The sequence below is a fragment of the Ranitomeya variabilis genome, chromosome 1 (genome assembly GCF_051348905.1).
Source record: "Ranitomeya variabilis isolate aRanVar5 chromosome 1, aRanVar5.hap1, whole genome shotgun sequence".
Classification (NCBI taxonomy): domain Eukaryota; kingdom Metazoa; phylum Chordata; class Amphibia; order Anura; family Dendrobatidae; genus Ranitomeya; species Ranitomeya variabilis.
This window is the reverse complement of record NC_135232.1, coordinates 839,994,521-840,014,149: the sequence shown is the minus strand read 5'-3', so window position 1 is coordinate 840,014,149 and position 19,629 is coordinate 839,994,521. Positions and strand designations below refer to the sequence as shown.

The window sequence follows — 19,629 nt, the reverse complement described above, 5'->3', positions numbered from 1 at the left end:
CAGATCTCTGGTGCCAAAAATTCCCGGGTGACCTGCCAACACCGAGGAATGAACCTCGGAAATGACTCTGCTGGTCCACTTATCCGGGACAAACAGTCTGTCAGGTGGACAAGACTCAGGCCTATCAGCCTGAAATCTCTGCAACACACGTCGCAGATCCGGAGAAATAGCTGACAAGATAACTCCATCTTTAAGAATACCAACAGGATCAGCGACTCCAGGAGCATCAGGCACAAAGCTCCTAGAAAGAGCATCGGCCTTCACATTCTTTGAACCTGGTAAATACGAGACAACAAAATCAAAGCGGGAGAAAAACAATGACCAGCGGGCCTGTCTCGGATTAAGGCGTTTAGCAGACTCGAGATACATCAGATTTTTGTGATCAGTCAAGACCACCACACGATGCTTAGCACCCTCGAGCCAATGACGCCACTCCTCAAATGCCCATTTCATGGCCAACAACTCCCGATTGCCCACATCATAATTTCGCTCGGCAGGCGAAAATTTCCTAGAGAAAAAGGCACAAGGCTTCATAACAGAGCAACCAGGGCCTCTCTGCGACAAAACGGCCCCTGCCCCAATCTCCGAAGCATCCACCTCAACCTGAAAGGGAAGTGAGACGTCAGGCTGGCACAAAACAGGCGCCGAAGTAAACCGGCGTTTCAACTCCTGGAAAGCCTCCACGGCAGCAGGAGCCCAGTTAGCTACATCGGAGCCCTTCTTGGTCATATCCGTCAAAGGTTTCACAATGCTAGAAAAATTAGCGATAAAACGACGGTAGAAGTTAGCGAAGCCCAAGAACTTCTGAAGACTCTTAACTGACGAGGGCTGAGTCCAATCAAGAATAGCTCGGACCTTGACTGGGTCCATCTCCACAGCAGAAGGGGAAAAAATGAACCCCAAAAAGGGAACCTTCTGTACACCAAAGAGACACTTTGAGCCCTTGACAAACAAAGAATTTTCACGCAAAATTTTAAAGACCAACCTGACCTGCTCCACATGCGAATCCCAATTATCAGAAAAAACCAAAATATCATCCAGATAAACAATCAAAAATTTATCCAGATACTTCCGGAAAATGTCATGCATAAAGGACTGAAAAACTGAAGGCGCATTGGAGAGCCCAAAAGGCATCACCAAGTACTCAAAATGACCTTCGGGCGTATTGAATGCGGTTTTCCATTCATCACCTTGCTTAATGCGCACAAGGTTGTACGCACCACGAAGGTCTATCTTGGTGAACCACTTGGCACCCTTAATCCGGGCAAACAAGTCAGACAACAGGGGTAAAGGATACTGAAATTTGACAGTGATCTTATTTAAAAGCCGATAATCAATACAAGGTCTCAAAGATCCGTCCTTTTTTGCCACAAAAAAGAATCCCGCACCAAGAGGGGAAGAAGACGGACGAATATGTCCTTTTTCCAGAGACTCCTTGATATATGAACGCATAGCGGTATGTTCAGGTACCGACAGATTAAACAGTCTTCCCTTAGGAAATTTACTGCCTGGGATCAAATCTATAGCACAGTCACAGTCCCTATGAGGAGGCAGTGCACTGGACTCAGACTCACTGAAGACATCCTGATAATCAGACAAATACTCCGGAACTTCCGAAGGCGTAGAAGAAGCAATAGACACAGGCAGGGAATCCTCATGAATACCACGACAGCCCCAACTTGAGACTGACATAGCCTTCCAGTCCAGGACTGGATTATGGGTCTGTAACCATGGCAGCCCTAAAACGACCAAATCATGCATTTTATGTAAAACCAGGAAACGTATCACCTCGCGGTGTTCAGGAGTCATGCACATGGTAACCTGAGTCCAATACTGCGGTTTATTTGCTGCCAATGGTGTAGCATCAATACCCCTAAGAGGAATAGGATTTTCTAATGGTTCAAGAGTAAATCCACAGCGCTTAGCAAATGAGAGATCCATGAGACTCAGGGCAGCACCTGAATCTACAAACGCCATGACAGGATAAGATGACAGTGAGCAAATCAAAGTTACAGACAGAATAAATTTAGGTTGCAAATTACCAACGGTGACAGGACTAACAACCTTAGCTATACGTTTAGAGCATGCTGAGATAACATGTGTAGAATCACCACAGTAGTAGCACAAGCCATTCCGGCGTCTATGAATTTTCCGCTCATTTCTAGTCAGGATTCTATCACATTGCATTAAATCAGGTGTCTGTTCAGACATACCATGAGGGAATTTGCGGTTTTGCGCTCCCGCAACCGCCGGTCAATTTGAATAGCCAGTGCCATAGTATCATTCAGACCTGTGGGAATGGGAAAACCCACCATAACATTCTTAATGGCTTCAGAAAGGCCATTTCTAAAATTAGCGGCCAGTGCACACTCGTTCCAATGTGTCAGCACGGACCATTTCCGAAATTTTTGGCAATACACTTCAGCCTCGTCCTGCCCCTGAGACATAGACAGCAAGGCCTTTTCTGCCTGAATCTCAAGATTGGGTTCCTCATAAAGTAAACCGAGCGCCAGAAAAAACGCATCAAGATCAGCCAATGCCGGATCTCCTGGCGCCAGCGAAAAAGCCCAATCCTGAGGGTCGCCCCGTAAGAACGAAATAACAATTTTTACTTGCTGAGCAGAATCTCCTGATGAACAGGGTCTCAGGGACAAAAACAATTTACAATTATTCACGAAATTCCTAAACATAAACCTGTCTCCGGAAAACAGTTCAGGAATCGGTATTTTAGGTTCTGACCTAGGATTTCTGATAACATAGTCTTGTATGCCCTGCACACGAGTAGCCAGCTGGTCCACACTTGTAATCAAGGTCTGGACATTCATGTCTGCAGCAAGCATAGCCACTCTGAGGTAAAGGGGAAGGAGAAAAAAAAAAACTCAGAATCTTCTTTCTTATAATCCCTCTTCTGCAATGCATTAAACATTTAATACTGGCCTGGCAAACTGTTATGACCCCAATGGCGAGGGTCTCAGAGGAACGTGGAAGTCTGCAGAATACAAAAATCCAGCTCATAGGGCAGTGGTAACTGGGTTGACCATATATCTACTCCTAACGCCAACACTAGAAGTAGCCGGGGATCATTCCTACGTTGATTCTAGATGACACGCGCCAGCCGGAGAATCTAGCTACCCCTAGTAGAGGAAAACAAAGACCTTTCTTGCCTCCAGAGAAGGGGACCCCAAAGCTGGATAGAAGCCCCCCACAAATAATGACGGTGAGGTAAGAGGAAATGACAAACACAGAAATGAACCAGGTTTAGCACAGAGAGGCCCGCTTACTGATAGCAGAATAAAGAAAGGTAACTTATATGGTCAACAAAAACCCTATCAAAATCCACACTGGAAATTCAAGAACCCCCGAACCGTCTAACGGTCCGGGGGGAGAACACCAGCCCCCTAGAGCTTCCAGCAAAGGTCAGGATATAGATTTGGAACAAGCTGGACAAAAATACAAAACCAAAACAAATAGCAAAAAGCAAAAGGCAGACTTAGCTGATATAACTGGAACCAGGATCAGTAGACAAGAGCACAGCAGACTAGCTCTGATAACTACGTTGCCAGGCATTGAACTGAAGGTCCAGGGAGCTTATATAGCAACACCCCTAACTAACGACCCAGGTGCGGATAAAAGGAATGACAGAAAAACCAGAGTCAAAAAACTAGTAACCACTAGAGGGAGCAAAAAGCAAATTCACAACACTAACCTCTATCAAGAGTTTGTTCTTAAACCCCATGGCAGTAAACTTCCCCATGCTTTTGCCCCTTAGATCCTAATCAAATGGTCCTAAACAGTGTTTTGTTTTTTGCTTATTGTATTATGCATTGAGTTGCTAGCAACTTCAATATATCTCAATCCAAACATATAAAGGGTAAAGTTGAGGGACAGAGAATTTAAGTTACTATGGTTCGCTAAATTATACGTCCTTTCAACATTACACACACACACACACACACACACACACACACACACACACACACACACACACACACACACACACACACACACACAACACGTTACCCAAAATGCATGTAATCACACAAGAATATGGTGGTAGTTTATTTGGTAACAAAGTAAACACATAGGAGACAGAAACTTTTCTTTCAAATACTACTCCTGGCCAATTAGAGAGACTCCAAACAAACTTCCCATGCAAATGAAAAAACAAATCTCTTAATTATTGCTAGAAGGCACCACAGATTTACAAAATTGTCTCTACTAGTAGGCAGACACATTGAGGCTCTGGCAGTCCCAAATGTCATTATTATTGGCCTACTCCTCCGAGGAGAATAACTGCATAACATGTCCTCCCAGCTTATGCCAAGTAAAAAGAAATTGATAATCTCTAGCTGGCCGCTGTTCACCCCAATTCACCTCTATGCTCTGGTCCATTTTCTCCTCCGACACAAGATCTTTTGGGTCCCATATCCTTCACTAGGAATATCTGGAAGAAATATTCTAGGAGGTTCCCCCTTTCTTCATCAAATCCCTCCTTACCTCTACGATCCCTACACTCCCAGCAATCTTACATTACTTATGTCTAAGAATTGGAATCAAAATGGCCTGTTCAAATATCAAGATGGAGCAATTTACAAAATTCACACCATACTGACATTTGAAGAACTACAAGCCAAATACCAATTGTTGACACAAAGCAAATCATTCACTTTGCTCAGACATTCTTTTGGGGTTCTCAGGTCTCCATACCTCCAACCTTTGAATACCAGATCTTCAAATAAAGGTATTTACGGTACATCTACCTTAGATGTCCGCTATCCTCCTCGGCAGAGCACCAGCACCCCTTCTTCTATATAATGTCCCAGACTGCGATATTCTTATGGATCCCTTCGCTTTTCTTTTGAATATAACTCCAACACCTACGGTTTCACCATATTGTACTTACATGTTATGATGGCAGCTAAATGCCTTATTATTAACCCCTTCCCGACCTGTGACACAGCGTATGCGTCATGAAAGTCGGTGCCAATTCGACCTGTGACGCATATGCTGTGTCACAGAATGATCGCGTCCCTGCAGGTCGGGTGAAAGGGTTAACCCCCCCCCGTAGCTACGATCGCTCTGATTGGCTGTTGAAAGTGAAACAGCCAATCAGAGCAATTTGTAATATTTCACCTATGAAAAGTGGTGACATATTACAATCCAGCCATGGCCGATGCTGCAATATCATCGGCCATGGCCGGAAACCTTGAACTGCCCCCGCCACCGCCAACGATCTCCTCCCCAGTCCTCCGTCCTGTCCCGTCCTCCTGTCCACTCCCCCCAATCCTCCTGTCCGCTCCCCCCATGCTTAGATCCACCCCCCCCCCGTGCTCCGATCCCACCCCCTCATACTTACCGAGCCTCCCGGTGTCCGTCCGACTTGTCCATGGGCGCCGCCGGCAGATTCATTCCAGGTACATTTTGATCACTGTGATAAAACCTATCACAGTGATCAAATAAAAAAAAATAGTAAATTAACCCCCCCCTTTATCACCCCCATAGGTAGGGACAATAATAAAATAAAGAAAATATATTTACTTTTATTTTTCCACTAGGGTTAGGGCTAGGGTTAGAATTAGGGTTAGAATTAGGCTATGTGCACATGGTGTGGATTTGGCTGTGGATCCACAGCGGATTCGTAGCAGTTTTCCATCAGGTTTACAGTACCATGTAAACCTATGGAAAACCAAATCCGCTGAGCCCATGGTGTGTAAAATACCGCGCGGAAACACTGCGTAGTATTTTCCGCAGCATGTCAATACTTTGTGCGGATTCCGCAGCGTTTTACACCTGTTCCTCAATAGGAATCCGCAGGTGAAATCCGCACAAAAAACACTGGAAATCCGCGGTAAATCCGCAGGTAAAACGCAGTGCCTTTTACCTGCTGATTTTTCAAAAGTGGTGCGGAAAAATCTCACACGAATCTGCAACGTGGGCACATAGCCTTAGGGTTAGGGTTGGAATTAGAGTTAGGGTTGGAATTAGGGCTAGGGTTGGAAATAGGGTTAAGATTAGGCTATGGTTAGGGGTGTGTTGGGGTTAGGGTTGGGATTAGGGTTATGGCTAGAGTTGGCATTAGGGTTAGGGGTGTGTTGGGGTTAGGGTTAGAATTGAGGGGTTTCCACTGTTTAGGCACATCAGGGGTCTCCAAACGCAACATGGCGCCACCGTTGATTCCAGCCAATCTTGCGTTCAAAAAGTCAAATGATGCTCCCTCCCTTCCGTGCCCCGACGTACACCCAAACAGTGGTTTACCCCCACATATGGGGTATCAGCGTACTCAGGACAAACTGGGCAACAAATATTGGGGTCCAATTTCTCCTTTTACCCTTGTGAAAATAAAAAATTGCTTGCTAAAACATAATTTTTGAGGAAAGAAAAATTATTTTTATTTTCACGGCTCTGCATTGTAAACTTCCGTGAAGCACTTGGGGGTTCAAAGTGCTCACCACATATCTAGATAAGTTCCTTGGGGGGGTCTAGTTTCCAACATGAGGCCACTTGTGGGGGGTTTCTACTGTTTAGGCACATCAGGGGCTCTGCAAACGCAACATGACACCCGCAGACCATTCCATCAAAGTCTGCATTTCAAAACGTCACTACTTCCCTTCCGAGCCCCGATGTGTGCCCAAACAGTGTTTCCCCCCCACATATGGGGTATCATCGTACTCAGGACAAACTGGACAATAACTTTTGGGGTCCAGTTTCTCCTGTTACTCTTGTGAAAATAAAAAATTGCTTGCTAAAAAATAATTTTTGAGGAAATAAAAATGATTTTTTATTTTCACGGCTCTGCGTTATAAACTTCTGTGAAGCACTTGGGGGTTTAAAGTGGTCACCGCACATCTAGATTAGTTCCATGAGAGGTCTAGTTTCAAAAATGGGGTCACTTGTGGAGGAGCTCTAGTGTTTAGGCACACAGGGGCTCTCCAAACGCGACATGGTGTCTGCTAACGATTGGAGCTAATTTTTCATTCAAAAAGTCAAATGGCGCTCCTTCCCCTCCGAGTCCTGCCGAGTGCCCAAACAGTGGTTTACCCCCACATGTGAGGTATCAGTGTACTCAGGAGAAATTGCCCAATAAAATTTAGGATCCATTTTATCCTGTTGCACATGTGGAAATGAACAAATTTAGGCTAAAATAATTTTTTTGTGAAAAAAAGGACTTTTCATTTTTATGGATCAATTTGTGAAGCACCTGATGGTTCATAGTGCTCATTATGCATCTAGATAAGCTCCTTGGGGGTCTAGTTCCCAAAATGGGGTCACTTGTGGGGGAGCTCCAATGTTTAGGCACACAGGGGCTCTCCAAACGTGACATGGTGTCCGCTAAAGATTGGAGCCAATTTTTCATTGAAAAAGTCAAATGGCGCTCCTTCCCTTCCGAGCCCTGCCGTGCGCCCAAACAGTAGTTCCCCCCCACATATTGGGTATCGGTGTACTCAGGACAAATTATACAATAACTTTTGGGGTCCAGTTTCTCCTTTTACCCTTGGTAAAATTAAAAAAAATTGTTGCTAAAAGATCATTTTTGTGACTAAAAAGTTAAATGTTCATTTTTTCCTTCCATGTTGCTTCTGATGCTGTGAAGCACCTGAAGGGTTAATAAACTTCTTGAATGTGTTTTTGAGCACCTTGGGGGGTGCAGTTTTTAGAATGGTGTCACTTTTGGGTATTTTCAGCCATATAGACCCCTTAAACGGACTTAAAATGTGAGGTGGTCCCTAAAAAAATGGTTTTGTAAATTTCGTTGTAAAAATGAGAAATCGCTGGTCAAATTTTAACCCTTATAACTTCCTAGCAAAAAAAATTTTGTTTCCAAAATTGTGCTGATGTAAAGTAGACATGTGGTTAATGCTATTTATTAACTATTTTGTGTCACATAACTCTCGTTTATCAGAATAAAGATTCAAAATTTGAAAATTGCGAAATTTTCAAAATTGTAGCCAAATTTCCATTTTTTTCACAAATAAACGCAAAAATTATCGACCTAAATTTACCACTAACATGAAGCCCAATATGTGATGAAAAAACAATCTCAGAACCGCTAGGATCCAGGGACACTGGTCAGAATTGCAAAAAACGGCCAGGTCATTAAGGTCAAAATAGGCTGGGTCATGAAGGGGTTAAACAATGGAACAAAATGCTCATCTCTATGCTAGGATTAAAAAAGGTTGAAATATGGAATACATTTTAGCCTAGATCAATGACTAACTGGACAAATTTGACTATTTGGATGTTTTGGCATTGGGACTCACTTACTCACTAATTATAGACTCTCCCAAGCACCTTACACACAGGCGTTCTTTGTAATACTCCTCTGGCCATGCTTCCCTTTGTCATAACCCTCTTCTTTCTCATTATGCATTTGCCTTTGTGTCTTAATAGTTTATGATATTTATTATCTACTTGTGGCTGGCAATGTGATAAGGAGTGATTGCAAACTTTTTTTTGCTTTACAATTTAGACGAGTCTCGATATGGGTAAGACAGGACAAGAGTCTAATGTGTATGGGGGCCTCCAAAACGTCCCCTGACATGATATTGGGGAAGAGAAGTTACAGCATGTCAGGTTTCCTTTTGTTCTCTGATAAAGGCTGGCATCGGCTCTCAAGGAGAACACAGGAGAGCTTGGCGTTTTTCTTGTGTATAGTTAACAGCTTCCTGTTGTGTATGGAGTTTATGTGGGGGGCTTTAACCAGATATCTCCGGATTCATGTTTACCTGATTTGTAATAACCAGCATTATTATTTTGTTTGTGTGATTTGTCCCAGGCAAATAATTGACTGTCTAATTCTGTTCCAGAGAAAATATTTTATGGTTATACTTTTGAAAACTCAATAATGAAACAATTATGAAATGAGTGAGTATTGCTTATTGTTCTATTTTATTTTATTCCCTGCTGTTTGACATTTACTTTAGAGCCTAGTAAACCCCTTATTGAACTCTATTATTACATACAAGGACAGTCATATCGTGACTCTAAGGGTATGTGCACACGCAGCGGATTTGACGCTGCGGATCTGCAGCTGTTTTCCATGCGTTTTACAGTAGCATGTAAAGCTATGGAAAACCAAATCTGCTGTGCACATGCTGCGGAAAATTCTGCACAGATTTGTTGCGGTTTATTTTCTGCAGCATGTCAATTCTTTGTGCGGATTCTGCAGCAATTTACACCTATTCCTTAATAGGAATCCGCAGGTGTAAAAATGCAGGTGAAATCCACACTAAATCCACAGTAAATCCGCGGTGAATCCGCAGGTAAAACGCCCTGCATTTTGCAAAATCCGCAACGTGTGCACATAGCCTTATAAAACAAAAAAGCAGAAGCAATGGTTTCCTTGAAAGAGAAACTTTACTTTTGCTAATAAGAAGTTAAATAGACTGAATACTTGTCGAACTCCAACTATGTAATAGTAGTCAAATGCTATGCTGGAGAGCTGATCTCAGCGACACACCGGAGATAAGGGGAAACAAAGTTCTGCTTTCAATGTGGAGTCTGTGAGTCCACAGCTGAAAGGATGAGCTACGTGCATGTACAGCTGCGGACATGGACCTGACAATATGAACAAATCCTCAGTTGCTGAGCTCAGGCCAGGCTTTCTCTATGACGTTCTGTCTTTAAAATAGCTTTTTACTAATACTTGTCCATTTTTTAATAATCATCCACATATCCTCCTGTAAAAACATCAGAACTTTGCTCAATCTCCTCAGCCTAGATGGACATTACGGTTAAGTTCCCACTAGGAGTGTTTGGTAAGTTTTGGTATTTTCGCTGTGTCTTACAATTTGAGCAAACGTGAACAGTATTTATAAAAATCTCATGCCCATTGTGCAATTTGTTTTATTTTATTTTTGATCAGCCTAAAATCGACCCGCGGTACATGTTTGAAATCCAAAACATCAATCTGCGGGCACGCAGCGTTGAAATTGAAGATTTTCCCCAGAGAATTTAATTAAAGATTTTAGTGTGCTTCTGCTAAGGATCCGCACATGACTGTATCAATAAAATGTTGTCAAATGATGAAACAAGATAATGTTATTGTGTGGAGGCAATCCAAAATAAAGACGACGTTTCGGTCATACAATGACCTTCAACAGTAAGACAGAATGCTCTGGATGAGCAGCGCGTCCTACGGCGTTGAGTAGCGCTGCTCATCCAGAACGTTCGTCATTACCATTACACAGCATTCTGTCTAACTGATGAAGGTCACTGTATGACCAAAACGTCATCTTTCTATTGGATTGCCTACACACAATAACATTATCTTCTTTCATTATTTACCCAAGTGCCAAGTTTTCTCCAAAATTGTATGGGATAAGATACACAGGAGTGCCGTGATTCCTATTTTGGTTAAAGTTATGCCAAAGTCAAGTATCGTGAAATATATAAAAAAAAATGAATTATTTAAAAAGACAAAAACCACAGGCCAACAACACGATTAAAAACGCATGTAAAAAAAATACACTCAAAAGAGCAAAGCAAAAAAAAAGGAAGTGACCAGAGCGCTGCTCTGAAGCTGGCTCCTAAAGATCCGTGCAGCTTCAGTGCCCCAGTGATGCTCTGATGAAGAAAGCACACAATTCAGTCAAATGGAACAACCATGTGGCTGGTCCGAACTGTCAATCAAGTAGGAGTGTACTGCCCTCAACAAGCAGAAGGCTGGAAAGAAGGGAAGAGGTACGCTCCTGAAGATTCATAATGGGGAAGATCCTTTAATCCTTGTACTGATGGAAATTAAGGCGCTGCACTTGAGACAACCAGAATGTTTTTTTCGTTTCCACTTTCCCACGTTTATAGCCATGACCAGCCATATTTTTATTTTATTTTTGGCAAACAGTGTATGAAGTAATGTTTTGGCAAGACGAGCTCTAGTTTTTTTATGCATTTTAATCATTACATTTATGTCAAGTTTTATTTTGGGTTAAATTTGTGCCCCTTAATTGATGCAATTTAATGATCACTGTATTTTACTGATTGTTACGAGTGCAGGAATACCAAATTTGCACATGAATATTTTCTGCTCTGTGTAATAAAAATGTGATTCTTCAATTTTTTTTGCACCATTATTGCACTTGTTTGTCGACTGCAATGATTGTTAAGCCAGCTGTATAAACCATTGTGTTACTCTACTGCTTTATTAGTGAGTTTTCCCATGGTAGGGTCAACATCCCAATGCACTGTGGAAATGTCTTCAAATAAAACAAATTTACTGTCTGATAATTATAAGCAGAAGGCAGCAGTTTTATGCTACTATCAAATAACCGTGGCATAGAAAAAAAAAAGACAAGGGAAAAGAATGAGATACTTGTGCATAAACCAACCGTGACTCAGCCAGCCTATTAACTATTACTTTTAGCAACATGAAAGAAAAAGCCTTGTGCACTCAACTGAAGCAAGATCCCTCTCGCCCACTTTACCTGAAATAGATAAAGCAGAGCAGAGAAGGCCAGGCAGGAAATGGGGGCAGTAAGTACTCAGCCCTGAAGCCCACACCTGTAAAAACATCATATAGCTAATGAAAGACAACATTGTACTTTACATATTGTATAGAGGTGATGATTTTACAACCAATGATACACTTGATTTAGTTTTGGAACCAAAGCCATTTCTTCCTAATGTCCTAGGAGCCATTTTTCCAAACATTGTGGTACGTGAGCAGCGTGCGTGGCCTGAACGTGCTACCATGGTCTGCAGTGGATCTTCATGACTTTCATACCCAAGTGGCATTTGGTGTGGCAGAACATTCCTTAGGCAATCATTAATTACCTCACTAATGGCAGCCAAGGTGTTTAAGTGTGGGTATTTCTGTACATGGCGCTCATACTCGATACTGAATAAATCAAGATTTTTTTTTTCCTTCTTGGTATTGTGATTTCAATATCAAGGACTGTATACATGTCTGAACTTTAAAATTAATATAAAAGTATTCTGCAACTCTAATCTAAAACACTCCAATATTAAACCGGACAGATAAAAATGATTATGGCGCTTTCATCTCCCAGTGGCAATGTTAAGACAGTAGACAGAGTCATGGGCCAAGGAAACAAAGTAGAGAAGACACATGTTTAATTCCTTTCAAAATCAGAAGAAGATGTCCAACATTGCCATCAGCACACAACTGGTAGCAATCAGCAAGACCCAAGTACACACATCTACTATTTGGAAAAAAGTCTGACCAGAAGTGGTCTTTATGAAAAAATTGTAGCCAAAAAATATGGCTTTGACATGGAAACAAGACCAAGTTACTTAACTATTCACAAAAACAGACACATTTGAAAGTGACAAAAGTAATTTTGAATTTACTTAAAGGGGTTGTCCGGTACAAATCGATAAGTCTGCAGTCACTCTGTGCGACTGCAGACTTATGAATTGCCCCAGTGCTATGGGGATTCGCCAGTTTCTGAGCAGAGACCAGAGGGAATGTATGTGTTATGCATACTCTCAGCCAAGACCCGGCCAGTGGATGAGGCCTTGCTCCACATACACTCGTATTGAGCAACGCTGCTCCTCGACTAGTGACGTAGGCGTCCAGTGGGAGTGGCCGACTAGAGGGCATGGCCTCACTCAATATAAGTGTACAGAGCGAGGCCGCACCCACTGGACGGGCTCTGGCAGGGGGTATGTATAGACTGCAGAATTATCGATTTGGACCAGACAGCCCCATTAATATCAACTGATAATCAAACCGAATTGTAGTTCAACAGAATAATTTGAAAACTAAAAACATACACTATATATATAAATGCACACACTTACTGTATTTTTCTAACTATAAGACGCACTTCTTTCCTCCCAAATTTTAGAGGAAAGTGGAGGGTGCACTTTATAGTCCGGATGTACTATATATATGTCTGCCGTGGCTGTGGATGGGAGAGGAGCGGCGGAGGAGCGAATCAAAGGAAGCAGGAGCCAGCTGGCTAACACTGTGCCTGCTGTTAAAGAAAATGAATATTCACTGCTCCCCATGCCCATAGTCCCACCCACATCTATGCACTGAAGTCGACACCGAGAGGTGGGAGGGACTATGGGAGTGTGGAACAGTAAATATTTATCTTCATTAACAGCGGACCCAGCGTTAGCTGCAGCCACCGGGCAATCACGTGTGCCCGCTATTAAAAGAGAATGAATATTCACTGCTCTCCACTGGGAGTGGAGAGCAGTGAATATTCATTCACTTTAATAATGTGATCACCCGGAGGCTGCGGCTAATAACACTGTGCCCAATATTAAAGAAAATAAATATTTACTGCTCTCCACTCCAATAATCCCAGGTGTGGAGTGCAGTGAGTATTCCGGCAGCTGACCTCATCATGTGAGGGCGCATGGCAATGACGTTATGCGTTGTTACACACTGACATCAGCTTCTGCCATCAGAACAGTAAACAGGATGTTGCAGCGAAGGAGCGGAGGGAAGGTAAGTAAATTGTTTATTTTTTTATGTGTGCAGCGTGATGGGGGGGCCATACATACCAGGATGGTGGCAATGTATACCAGGATGGGTGATGATGGCCATGTATACCAGGATAATGATGATGGGCCATGTATACCAGGATGGGGATGTTGGCCATACATACCAGGATGGGGATGGTTGCCATGTATACCAGGATGGGGGGGTACCATGTATATCAGGATGGGGGACCATGTACAGTATAACAGGATGGCTATGGGAGGGCCATGTATACCAGGAAGGGGGGCCATATACACATGGATGGGGAACCATGTATACCTGGATGGAAACATATTTCCGGATGGTGAAGCATAATATATATATATATATATATATATATATATATATATATATATATATATATATATATATATATATATATATATATATATATATATATATATATATATACATATATATACATATATATATATATATATATATATATACATATATATACATATATATACATATATATATATATATATATATATATATATATATACACATATATACACACATACATACCAGGATGGGGTATATTACAGCAGCAGCTTCCCCCCCCCCCCCTCATAACAGTGTGTCATGACCACATTTTTTGCTTGCATTTTTTTCTGCTTTCCTCCTTTAAAACCTAGGTGCGTCTTATGGTCCAGTGTGTCTTATCGTCTGGAAAATACGGTATATCACCATCTAAACTCCCAACTGAGTCAATTTGTCAGAGAGAGAGATTTTAACTTGGGAAATGGAAAATTCACACAGATTGGGTGCAGATGGCGATTTGTAGCTATTATAGTGTAAATTCACATATGATTTTGCCATTAAAGAGTTATAGAGACAGGTTACTCATACTGTGATCATCTATTAAGGCCACATAAAGTCAATCATTAACAAATTCTCTTAGAATAGTACCGTATTTTCCGGCGTATAAGACGACTTTTTAACCCCCGAAAATCTTCTTAAAAGTCGGGGGTCGTCTTATACGCCGGGAATCGACTTGTACGCCGGTGTATATGGTGGGTGGGGAGGGGGAGTGATCCTGATGACGAGGGGGCGTCTCACAGGAAAGTGAGTAATCCCCATTACCTTATCCTAGCGGTGCAGCGTGGGGGTGTCAGTGCTGGGAGCGGCGGCAGCTGCTGTGTTCTGGTGCGGCGGCTCCTCTTCTGTGTGGGGCCTCTGTGCTGTGAGGTGGCGGCGGCAGCGGCGTATCTTTATCCAGTTGGGGCTCCTCCGGCATCTCCTTAGCCCTGGAGGCCCCGCCGCAACTCCATCGGTGCGATGCGGTGGCCTCCGGGAAAATGGCCGCTGCTCAGATTCAGATCTCGTGTCCCGAGATTTCGGGACGAGATCTGAATCTGAGCAGCGGCCATTTTCCCGGAGGCCACCGCATCGCACCTATTGAGCTGCCTCCGGGAAAATGGCCGCTGCATTGCACCGATGGAGTTGCGGCGGGGCCTCCAGGGCTAAGGAGATGCCGGAGGAGCCCCAACTGGATAAAGATATGCCGCCGCCACCGCCACCTCACAGCACAGAGGCCCCACACAGAAGAGGAGCCGCCGCACCAGAGCACAGCAGCCGCCGCACCAGAGCACAGCAGCCGCCGCCGCTCCCAGCACTGAGACCCCCACGCTGCACCGCTACGATAAGGTAATGGGGGATACTCACTTTCCTGTGAGACGCCCCTCGTCATCAGGATCACTCCCCCCCCCCCCCAAAAGGCACATATTCACCGGCCCTATAAGACGACATAGGGTGTATAAGAAGACCCCCGACTTTTAAGAAGATTTTATATTTTAACTGGTAAAGTTGGGGGGTCGTCTTATACGCCCAGTCGTCTTATACGCCGGAAAATACGGTATCTGTATTCTGTTCAGCAAGGCAGACTAGGAGCCTCTGCATCAGCTGTTTAGTTACTGAACCATGCCTTAGGTTGCTACACCAGGCAAATGCCAGGATTAACAATTACCATTGTATATTTCCCATGTATACAATCTCTGAAAAATAGAACATTTTGTTCATTGAAAGGGACAGACAATACTAGCTGCCATCTAATAACGTAGTAAGTAATGCACAGATAAAAGAATATGCTGACAACTATGAGAAATGGCCATAATACACACAAAATTATACAAAAGCAGCAAAAGTCATGGAACTTAACTTTCCAAAGAACAGAGCAGAACTTCATTTCTACATGTCCCCCAGGCAATGTCTGGAATGTATTGTCTGAATTCTTTCCTAAAAGGGGGTCTTTGTTTGCAAGTCAACAGTATCAGCAAGTCAACAGTATCAATGTGCCTAGCAAGTTACCTTTTCTATATCGGCAAGAGATGACAGTGTCTTGGTCTGTAGCACCTCAGGTGCTGTGAAGGCCCGCAGGTCCTGATTGGAAACATTTTCATCTGTGAAAGTTATGCTTCCGGACGGCAACAGCAGCAGAGACCAGGGGGAGATAATAAAACTGAGACTTGCAGGGTCCGCTATACAGAAACAAAAACAACAGTGTTACCAAAAGTACTGTATAGATGATGTAATGATAGATAGATAGAAAGAAAGAAAAACAATTTAGCAAAGGACAAAAAAAGGTTGAATAAAAAACAAATAAAAACACACTACTGAATGAGGTTTCTTTAGATAAACCATATATTATGACATATACATGAGAGGTAAAATGCAGTTAGGAGAGATTGTCGGGATTCTGTGCTACCAAAATCTACTATGCTTCAATTTAACAGCTTTGTTCATGTTACATAGTAGGCCAATACTTGCAAAATTGGTGGGTACAGAAAATTTTAATCTAATCAGTATGTCCAAATAAGAAACCATCTACCCTCTACTCCAACTGCTCCACAAATAATGAACACCAGTACTGTCCGAGAAGAATAGGATGCTTCCACACCTCTATGACTACATTTACAGGACTTAAATCCACCATGCTATTCATTGTTGCACCCATTCAACCGCCGTTGGGGCATCCCTCATCCATACATAGTCAATTAAGAGCATAATCAGCAAACAATTGTAGTGTATATGGTCATTTGGAGCAAAATAAACAATGGATGTGATGAAAAAGGGTGTATGGGGGGTTTTTATGTGGAAAGTATGTGGAAGTAGATTTTAGAAGCCTAAAGCTGGCCATACAATTTAGATGGCTGTATGCCGAATAATACTTCAACCGATCATTCAGCCAACAGCCATCTTAGTCGACACTCCCATACGCAGAAGAACGCTTGTAGCCTCTTTGAGAAATCGGCCAGATGACATGTTGGCTTGCGGCTTATCTCAGAGAGAACAATTTGATCAGCAGTCCAAAACTGGACAAAGTGTGAGTGACATGTCTCCAAACCATAAGTCGGTCGTCGCCGCCATACACAGACTTTTGGTTGAACTCATCAATATCGGCGGGTTCAACCTACTTTAGTCTAATGTGTGGGGCCCTTACACCATACTAACATAGCATTTTTGTCATTTTTGCTACAGTACTGTGTTCTTGTACAGCACAATGCGAGTAGATGAGTTTTAAAAAGCCACAATAGCAGAGTAGAAAAAATAATGAAATTGCTTCTCCATCCTAAAGCTGCCCTTACATAGCTGTCTGCTTAACAAGCTATTCTATTTGTACACTGCATTACGAGTGTTTTCAATGGGGAAAGAGGAATAAGTAGCCGCAAAACCCTTCTGGAATTTGCTTCTCTCTCATGAGAGCAAAGGATCGAGCATGATAAAATCCAACATACCCAATCATTCTATACCCTACTAAAGGTGTCGGGAAACCTCTAATTGGCAGAAAGAAGAAGAAATCTGCAGGTCAAGCCAACGTTTATCCAATGGTTATGGGAAATGAGACTGAAATTAATATCTAAAAATGAACTATCATTCAGTTCATTTATACGTCTGACATGAATATACATTTTGCCTGGTTTTGTATGTGACTTGTATAAGCCACAACAGATCATCATGGGAGCTTGATGCAGTGGCAGCAGGCCACACTACTGCTCATCATGGGAGCTTGATGCAGTGGCAGCAGGCCACACTGCTGCTCATCATGGGAGCTTGATGCAATGGCAGCAGGCCACACTACTGCTATAGGACCCATGAGCTGGGGTGGTGGCCCGGTGTCAGTAACCCCCTCCGCCCGTCAGTGCCTGCACTGCCCGACTGCACAGAATGATGCTCCCTCCTCCATCATGATTGCACACGCTGATGGCTGGAGGTGGGCTCCGGCTGTCAGCGTGAGAAATGATGATGAGGCGTCAGCTGATGCTTCCACCCCCATTATTCTTCCTCGGTAGCTGACGTGTCAGAGCAGCAGGCGCGATGACGTCATTACAGTGTGTCTGCTGTTCTGTTCGATGGAGGGGTGAATATTTTATTTATTTAAATCAGTGACTAGTGGCCATAATAGTATATGGTTGACCATGAGGGGTGCATTATATTGTATGGAGGACCATGGGGGGTGAAGTATACTGTATGAAGGACCATGGGGAAAGCATTATATTGTATGGAGGATCATGGGGAGAGCATTATAATGTATGGAGGTCAATGGAGAGTGCATTATATTTTATGAAGGACCAAGGAAGGAATACATTGTATTGTAAGTAGGACCATGGGTAGTGCATTATATTGTATGGAGAACCAAGGGGGTGCATTATTTTGTAAGGAGGACCATAGGGAGTGCATTATATTGTATGGAGGACCAAGGGGGGGGTTGCGGTGCAATAAAATGTAAGGTGGACCATGGGGAATGCATTATTTTCTATGGAGGACCATGGGGGGTGCAGTATAATTTATGAAGGACCATGGGAAAAGGCATTCTATTCTATGGAGGACCATGGGGAGAGGATACGATTGTATGGATGACCCCAGGAAGGGGGGGGTTTGGGTGCATTAAATTGTCCGGAGGACCACGGTGGGGTGCATTATATTGTATGGAGGACCATGGGGGGTGCATTATATTGTATGGAGGACCATGAGGGGTGTATGGAGGACTGACAATAGTTTTTTTGGGAAGGGGGGGGGGGGGGAATTAGAACTTCTCCTATAGGGCCCCAAGATTTCTATATACGACTTGATGAATCTTGCAGTATATTTGTATTGTGACCAAGTATCGGTAAGTACTGACATTTTTTGCTGTTTGTTTTTTTTTTTTGTTTTGTTTTTTTGCTCTTTTCATTGAAAAGCCACACAAAGATAGGAACAAACCGCTACATACTTCCTATATTCTATTATGCACTTTGCACCTTAATATAATCTTAACTCAGCAATGACTTGGCAAGTTTGGCATCACAGACTGTGGAACAATTTCTAAAATTATCCTGTGTTTTGGGATGTGTGGTTTGTCTTATCCCTGGAGTTGTTTTTCATCTTTAGTCAACCATGATGCACCGCTATTTCTGTCAACTTCTGGTGAATATAAATAACTTTGGATAATCTAATAGTCAACATGTTTGAAAGTCGGAAGTCATCTTCTTCCCAAGAGACTAAACAGTATCTAGATAATAACAAATTCTAAAGTGCTGCAATGAAAATATATTTATCCCCATGAGTGTTTTCAACAGTTTTCTGGAGTAAAACACCTAGAATTTGCATTTGGTACTTTTACACCAGTCCAGTTCAGCTCCACCAAAGTGGTGAGGCCCAACCAGCACATTCAGAAAAAATGTTCACCACTTTGGTGTAAATTATGCCAGAAATGTGTGATGGTTTGGCTGACTCTCCCATACAAGGAGCGCTAGCTTGGCCAAGCACTCCTCTATTCTCTATGAGAAAGCCACCGACTGACATGGTAGCCATCGGATTATTCCAGAGAGAACAATATAATCAGCAGTCCAAAATCGGACATGTACGATTAACATCTCCCCTGACCATCAGTCGGACGGCGCCCCCATACACCGAGCACACCAATATTGGCAGGTTCAACTGGTATTAGTGTAACGTGTATGGGTGCCTTTACAATGGGTATGCATTAAATTAGCTACTGTGAAAAAAGCTACATTGCGGAGCAAGCATCTTTATGATGATAATGCTAAAATGAAGACATTGTTGAGATTAAATAGGGTACTGGGCAACCCACCCCATTTCACCATAAGGTAAATGGTGATAAAAGGTAACTCTCCTTACTCAAAACCTTTTAAAATAACAGTATATAATAATCTCAGTACAGTAGACAAAGCATTATC

At 42.8% G+C, this 19,629-nt stretch overlaps 1 protein-coding gene across 6 annotated transcripts in view; it reads right to left on the bottom strand.

Annotated features, from left to right (window-relative positions):
- PTPN13 (protein tyrosine phosphatase non-receptor type 13) overlaps nt 1–19,629 on the bottom strand; it is a 329,585-nt gene that overhangs the window by 213,837 nt on the left and 96,119 nt on the right. For all 6 annotated transcript variants that reach the window (XM_077275828.1, XM_077275826.1, XM_077275830.1 and 3 more), the window contains one exon: nt 15,761–15,930. In XM_077275828.1, coding sequence (XP_077131943.1) covers nt 15,761–15,930 — 170 coding nt within the window. The remainder of the gene's footprint in view (nt 1–15,760; nt 15,931–19,629) is intronic.